This window comes from Gambusia affinis, linkage group LG18 (genome assembly GCF_019740435.1).
Source record: "Gambusia affinis linkage group LG18, SWU_Gaff_1.0, whole genome shotgun sequence".
NCBI classification, from domain to species: Eukaryota; Metazoa; Chordata; class Actinopteri; order Cyprinodontiformes; family Poeciliidae; genus Gambusia; species Gambusia affinis.
The window spans coordinates 22,285,294-22,293,277 of NC_057885.1; the positions used below are offsets into that span (position 1 = coordinate 22,285,294).

A 7,984-nucleotide genomic window follows, 5' to 3' on the forward strand; every position below is an offset into this window, starting at 1 on the left:
TTTTCTGCAGCTAATTGAAGAAGAGCATTTATTTTTAGAATATTACATCATTCTAATGGAAAAAATTACTCAAGAAATGTGAGCTTGGAGTCAGTTATCAAAAGGTATTTAATCTTACAAAAGAACCATTTTGGAACATCTAATGACATTTTTTGAGTATGATCTTTTTAGTTTGTAAAACAGTCTAATGTTATATCAGGTTGTAGTTTTGTAGGCTGTGATTCAGTTTTAAAGTTAAACACTGAATGAATACATATATTTTAGAAGAACACAAAGATTTCTAGTTTCAATAGAAAGAAGTGAAAACATGAAAGGTCACTGAAGAGACAAGATGTAAGAAAACTGATAACTTTAATTAAAGACACAAAGACAATTAAAGTGAGTATCTTGCTTGTATCATCATACATGAAAAGGGGCAAAGAGATGTTGTTAATCACTCATTTAAAAACATACAAAGAAAATGTTAGAAATATAAAATAACAGAAGAAAACACTGTGAAGCCTCCCAAAGGAACAAAAAAATATATATTTTTGATAATGTAGAGCAGGGCTGCTTAAGTCCAGTCCTCAAGAGTCCTCAGATGCATCCCTGCTAACAACTTTAGCACTCTGGGGACAACCAAGCTAGGGTGTAAAAATAATACATCTGATCGATCAAATTTTATTTGTATAGCACATTTCAGCAGTAAGGCATTTCAAAGTTCTTTACATCATAAACACAAAAGCACAAAGTCATGCAACATAGAATCAACAATCAAAACACAACATTAAGTCAATTTCCATCAATAAATTTGCAATTGGTTACATTTCAAATACAACTCTAAACAGGTGGGTTTTTAGTCGAGATTTAAAGGAAGTCAGTGTTTCAGCTGTTTTACAGTTTTCTGGAAGTTTGTTCCAAATTTGTGGTGCATAGATGCTGACTGCATATAAACACCTTACATATGAACAGGGTCGTGCAGAGACCTTTGGAGGGACAGGGGCTCAAAGTAAAAAGGGACACATTGAACAAGATCTTAAAACACCATACAGCAACATAACAACCCATAATACTACATTTCTAAGTTTCATCTGGTTAACGCAGCTATGGATGACAGGTAAAAGAATTGTCTTTTTGCTCTACAGCGTTGTATGCATGTGCAAGATTTTTGCAACATGCATGGTGTCTATTTTTAAACATCGTAAGGCAGTGCCTCACCAGCTATGAACCTCACCGCGCATCACTGTTTCGTACCCATATGAATCTTTATGTGTTTAAATAATTGTCTTTTCATCCTGAAACTTTCTCCACAAGTCCCACAAGAGAAAGGCCTTTCACCTGTGTGAATTCTCATGTGCTTAGTTAAAGTCCCTCTTTCAATGTAACTCTTTCCACAGGTTCCACAAGAGAAAGGTTTCTCACCTGTGTGAATTCTCACGTGCCGAGTTAAAGTCCATCTTTTACTGTAACTCTTTCCACAGGTTCCACAAGAGAAAGGCTTCTCACCTGTGTGAATTCTCACGTGCTGAGTTAAAGTCCGTCTTTCACTATAACTCTTGCCACAGGTCCCACAAGAGAAAGGCTTCTCACCTGTGTGAATTCTCATGTGACGAATTAAAACAATTTTTTCTCTGTAACTTTTCCCACAGGTTACACAAGAGAAAGGCTTCTCACCTGTGTGAATTCTCATGTGACAAATTAAAGCAATTTTTTCTCTGTAACTTTTCCCACAGGTTACACAAGAGAAAGGCTTCTCACCTGTGTGAATTCTCATGTGACAAATTAAAGCAATTTTTTCTCTGTAACTTTTCCCACAGGTTACACAAGAGAAAGGCTTCTCACCTGTGTGAATTCTCATGTGACAAATTAAAGTATATTGTGTTCTATAACTTTTCCCACAGGTCACACAAGAGAAAGGCCTCTCACCTGTGTGATTTTTCATATGAACATTTAAAGTGTCTTTTCGAGTGAAACTCTTTCCACAGGACCCACAGGAGAAAGGCTTCTCACCTGTGTGAATTGTCATGTGAACATTTAAAGTGTATTTTCGAGTGAAACTTTTTCCACAAGTCCCACAGGAGAAAGGCTTCTCACCTGTGTGAATTGTCATGTGAACATTTAAATTATGCTTGTTAGAGAAACTTTTTCCACAGGTCCCACAAGAGAAAGGCTTCTCACCTGTGTGAATTCTCATGTGTCTCTTTAAATTCTTGGTGTTATAAAAACCTTTTCCACAGTTCACACACATGGCCAGTTTTTCACTTGTGTGAATTCTCATGTGATAAATTAAAACATGTTTTTGTCTGTAACTTTTCCCACAGGTTGAACAAGTGAAAGGTTTTACTCCTGTGTGAGTTATCATGTGTCTCATCATGTTACTGTTTTGAGAAAAGCCTTTATCACAAATTTTACAAGAATGTAATTTTTTTCCTCTGTGAACTTTCTTGTGTTTTTTTTGTTTTTCAGTGTCAGTTCTTCCTTTCTGCTCTTTGGTTTTCACATATCTCTCTATTTGTTTCTGTTCCTCATCTCTCTTTTTTCCTGGGTCTTCAGAATTGCTTCCTTCCTTATCCTGGTTCTCAGTTTCTGCAGAGCCACGAGAGATGAGTTGGTTCTTCTGTGGTTCTGTTTCATTGAGAACCTCCTCCTCTTCAAACACAGAACATTGTGCGAGATCTGGGAAATAGACAAAACAAATGCCTTTAAATGTCAATAAATAACAAATCCTTCAGTTTAATCCCTTGATGCATCAAAACAAGATTTTCTTGGATTATTATAAAATTACTATCTTACAAGAATGAACATTAACTCAATCAATAAGGTTCTTCTGACCAGAATGGAACTAGATGCGAGTCAAAATATGATATTATTGACTTCCAGGTGAGAAAACAAGATGGCTATAGCTTCACTTAGTGGCTTCCTGACAAACAAAGTTTTCTTCCTCTATGTAGCTACAGGATATATGTCATATATACTCTTTAACACTCTTTAACAGGATATATGTTAGAGTGACATAAAATCCCTAAAGTAAAAATGCAAAGTAATTTTTAATCTCAACCATTGATATTGTCAGACATTGCTCCACTCACACACTCAACACAAACTTTCAAAAGCATGAATAAATCTCAGCCTTTACTTTCCTGCGATTCGCAGCAGAATTGGTAACAGTGGAGTGATTGTTGTTAACATGCAGAAAATAATGGAAAAATGATCCTATTGAAAATATTTGACATGAATGTTGGACAATTTGGAAGATTAAATGTGAAAGAGGTAAAGGGACATTTGATATAATTATTTAAAGAGTTTATTTAATATACTATTTATTAAATATGTCATTACATTATTAAAATGGAAACTTAGCAGCCAGTCAAGACAATTATTAAATATCCACTTAATTGTTGTGATCATTATTATTATCGCCTGGTTCATGTTCCTGCAGTGTCACCATAAAATAATTCCCCAATCAAAGTGGAGGGAGGGGCTTTGGGCAGGGCTAACACTGACCTTCTTTAACTTAATTTGGGCCATTATTCTGTTAGAATAGCTTACATGCATTGAGTACAGATGCACAATAAGATGAGTCGTCAGTTCAGCATATCAATAAATTGTTTTTAGTAATAACTGGATGGATAGTAGGTTTGTTGTAAACAAATATTTTAGTAATTGAGTAATGTATTGATTATTCTTATGATTAATCAAGTAATCGGATAAAAAAAATTATAAAATGAAATATTGGTAAATCTGGCATAACATCACTGTTACTATCAGATATCAACATCAATCCAATTTTTCATATTTGAGCGTCCCTAACAGTTTCTTCTTTGTAGTTTAGAAAACTAACATGTAACAATAATATCTCACTTTCTAAGTTAACCTGAAGAAAAGTTATACAAAGATCTGAAATTATATTCAGTTTAATAATAACGATTCAGGCTCACAAATACACCTATAGACAAATGTCTATGCTCCAGCTTTTGGTTTATGTATTCATCTTCAGTGAGTTTAATAGATGAATTCTCACCTTGCCCCAGAAATTTGTTGTGCAGTTCGTCCGTAAAGCTACATTTACACTGTAACCATCAGCCGACCGCCGTGTTCAGTCAATCTGCTCACCTGTATAAATACTCCTGCAGCCTCTTCCCGCCGTTCGCTGTGAACCAGAAGCTACAGGAGGAGAAAGGCTGCTGTACACCAGGAATCGCCAGTCATTTTAAGGATGCTTATTGGTCCTCCAAAAACGATGAAAACCCGAGTGTTATCATCAATCAATAAAATACCCACAGGTTGAACTTGAAAATTGGACGTTGTGCCGCTAACACTTAGCTTTCGTCAACAACTCAGAGGTGAAAGTCAGAGCTCCGCGCAAAGCACATAATGTCCCGGCCGAAACACGGTGCGCTAAATAATAAAACATAAACTAATGAAGCTTTTAGGCAGGTAAATCTTCCTCAAGGAATTTTAATAATCGAGATACTGGAACCATTAGAGCACATATGTCAGAGTCAAGGCCCGCGGGCCACATCCGGCCCGCGAGAAGATTTTCTACGGCCCCTGGGATGATCTTGATTTATTATTAGAACCGGCCCGCAGCAAGCCGGCACCCCGTCTGACAAAATGCGAGATGCCCCCCCCCCCCCCCCTCCCCGCTCGATCCTCACAACGCGCACGCCCCCCCGGTCCGCAGGAAATTTACGAAGGCTTGGGCCGGTCCGCTGCACTAGACTATATGCGTCATTTAAAAAAATTTCAATGAACATTCGATCAGTCCGGCCCTCGGCTTGTAGCTAAATTTTTTATTTGGCCCTCCGTCCATTTGACTTTGACACCCCTGATTTAGACCATATCTGTCTCATGGCATAAAAAATAAAGATCTGTAGCTGAAATGATTCCTCTAATGCAGGGGGCATTAGAGGAATCATTTCAGCCCTAATTTAGAGTTCTCCAAAGAATCTTAATTCCTCACAGGGGGTTGATGTAAATATAAAAACAGGTTAGCTTGTGTCCAGTTTGAGTGAAAGGAGGAGCGCACAATTTGTGCTGAGATAAACTTCAGAGATAAAACAGCAGCAGCGCTGGAGGCAATGCGGAGGCGACAGCTGTGTGATTGGTCCTCTCTGCTGATATTCTGTAAGATCATCATACGCTTGGCACGAACTGACGGCTATATGTATCAGACAAGTGTATACTGTCATTACCATATGATTTTATTTAAACAGCAACAAAGAATCAGTGGCGCAAAAAGTGGGTATGCACTGTCTGCAACGTATAGGGGCGCTGCACTAGAGGGGGCGCCAAAACAATGCGGGGAATTCTTTCCTTGTCAGCATTTTGTGTATGAAATGATAACAGAGGAACAGCACTGATTAGACGCCCCTCCACTCCTCTCAGCCGCTCTCCCCTCCCATACAGGTAGCTTGGGCAGCATCCCTTCGAGAACGCGCTATGGTGCGTCTTTTTCTTTTAAATTTGTAGTAACGCCTCGACAACAGAAAGCTAAAGATGGGGCGCGGAAAAAAACTCCAGGGCACAAAACAGAAAATGGAAGAGGGGGAAGAATAAAGATGTTGGAGAGACGAAGAAAATCTTTTCAAAGTGGTTGAAAGACAGAAGGTAAGTAATGTCAATGTATCAACAAGAGAGTTGTAAATATTCATGTTAGCTTAAGCTAGGCTACAATGACAGCTGGTTGTTGTTGTCCAATACGGGACGCGATTTATTCCGTATTGCTATAAATGTCTGATAGACACACCGATCACACACACATCTCAACAATAAGTGTAATAATAATGACCAAAACAAAACACGGGAAATGTTAGGGTCAGCTAAATTGTCCTTGCGGGACCTAAATAGGACCCAACGAGCTGATGCTGTTGTCATGGTTACCTAGAGAAGGACACTGCGCAGCCGCAGTGAGCTGCAATCAACCAGTGTCTTTTTAAAATGTCTACCCGATACTAGAAATAAAACCTCTGGCAAAAACACAGACGGTAGTGGGAAGATACAGACAGAACAATCACAGTGAAGTTTAATAGGGGCATTAAAATAAATGTGTCTGTGTTATTCAGTGACAGCCAGCGGGTTTGATATCAGACAGAATGGATCAGGAGAAGAACCGCAGACCCGTCCTGCCCCAAGTGGAGGAGTTCAAGTATCTCAAGATCTTGTTCACAAGTGAGGGAAGAAGGGAGCAGGAAATCGACAGGCGGATCGGCGCAGCATCTGCCGTGAAGCGGGACACCTTGTCCCTAGTGCGGTTGGGAGGTGCTGGTGCACGGGGTCACCCTGGACAGGTCGCCAGTCTGTCGCAGGGCGACGCAGAGATAGTGTGATGATATTAGCCTGCATCATCTTTTCCTCTGAGGTCAGGGCGCTGCCTTGCTGCACAAGCATGAACCTTTTCCCTAAAATAAACGTTTGGCTATTTTTCTCACTTATTAGCCTTGTTTAGGACTCTGAATGTAGGAAGTCAATGTAAGACAACATTCTAATGATACCCCACATGCTACTGACAGCATTTAGGTTTACATTAGCATTTTGGCTCATTTTAGATTATACACTAATTTCAACAAACTGAATGGTGCAACTCCATGTTAGTCAACATGCTTGTGACTCTCCACAGGTTACTGGCTACAATTTAGCTAAGCTTAGCATTGATGCTAATCGTTAGCATCAGAACGCTGGGTCCAAACTGACGGGCACACTTTGACAGGCCCGGTTAAATTTCTTCATGAATTTTATAGTTCTACTTAATATTTACAATTTGAGTGGATTCCTTAAATAGGTTTCCGAACACAACGATTATTTATCTGTCTAAAAACTCTTTGTAACCCAACTAATCAGTAAAACATGAAGGTGTTTCGTACCTATCCGGTGTAAAATGATCTTCGGTATCCGAGTAAAATCCAGCAGTCTGCGCTGATCCTCCATCTCTTCCTCGATCTTAACGTTGATTTCTTTCAACTCTGTGGATGTTTCTGTCGCAGGGCGACACAGAGATAGTGCAATAATATTAGCCTGCATTATCTTTTCCTCTGAGGTCAGGGCGCTGCCTTGCTGCACAAGCATTAGCCTTTTCCCTAAAATAAACGTTTTGCTATTTTTCTTACTTATTAGCCTTGTTTAGGACTCTGAATGTAGGAAGTCAATGTAAGACAACATTCTAATGATACCCCACATGCTACTGACAGCATTTAGGTTTACATTAGCATTTTGGCTCATTTTAGATTATACACTAATTTTAACAAACTGGAAGGTGCAACTCCATGTTGGTCAACATGCTTCTGACTCTGCATAGGCTACTGGCTACAATTTAGCTTAGCTTAGCATTGATGCTAATCGTTAGCATCAGAACGCTGGGTCCAAACTGACGGGCACACTTTGGCAGGCCCGGTTAAATTTCTTCACGAATTTTATAGTTTTACTTAATATTTACAATTTGAGTGGATCCTTCAAATAGGTTTCCGGACACAGCGATTATTTATCTGTCTAAAAACTTTTTGTAACCCAACTAATCAGTAAAACGTGAAGGTGTTTCGTACCTATCCGGTGTAAAATGATCTTCGGTATCCGAGTAAAATCCATCAGTCTGCGCTGATCCTCCATCTCTTCCTCGATCTTAACGTTGATTTCTTTCAACTCTGTGAATGTTTCTTCAGCAGGAGTTACCTGCTCGTTGATAAACTCTCTCTAAGGCTGAACTGAAGACATTTTCACTGAAAACACTCAAATATTTATTGAAAACACTAAACCTGTTTTCAAACGACCTTCTAAGAGGAGCTAACGCTACCTCGTGCACTCCGTAGCTTTAGGCGTGTTTCACTTTGGATGCACTGAAGAAACTGTAAACGATTTTTAGTTCCCCATTGAATGTTCCGCTTTGAGCCATCTTCTTCTTGTTTTTTATGGCTGTTGGCAAACAACCTGTAGGCGCATTACCGCCACCTTCCAGACTGGAGTATGGATCAGACATTAATCCACTATAATCTTCCCATAATACCAGTTCTCC

General features: G+C 39.2%; 1 protein-coding gene across 3 annotated transcripts; it reads right to left on the reverse strand.

Moving 5' to 3' along the window:
* On the reverse strand, positions 1 to 7,803 carry LOC122820988 (gastrula zinc finger protein XlCGF57.1-like). Of its 3 annotated transcripts, XM_044098764.1 has the most exons (4): positions 7,518 to 7,803; positions 6,843 to 6,953; positions 2,158 to 2,655; positions 73 to 1,989 (listed from the first exon to the last, which is right to left on the reverse strand). In XM_044098764.1, exons 1-4 carry the CDS (start codon positions 7,579 to 7,581, stop codon positions 1,220 to 1,222), a joined length of 1,443 nt encoding a protein of 480 aa, XP_043954699.1. In that variant the 5' UTR covers positions 7,582 to 7,803; the 3' UTR covers positions 73 to 1,219. The 3 variants fall into 3 exon arrangements, with proteins under 3 accessions (XP_043954698.1, XP_043954697.1, XP_043954699.1); XM_044098762.1 differs by having other exon boundaries at positions 72 to 2,655; XM_044098763.1 differs by lacking the exon at positions 6,843 to 6,953 and having other exon boundaries at positions 1 to 2,655.
* Positions 7,804 to 7,984: the final 181 nt, after the last annotated feature.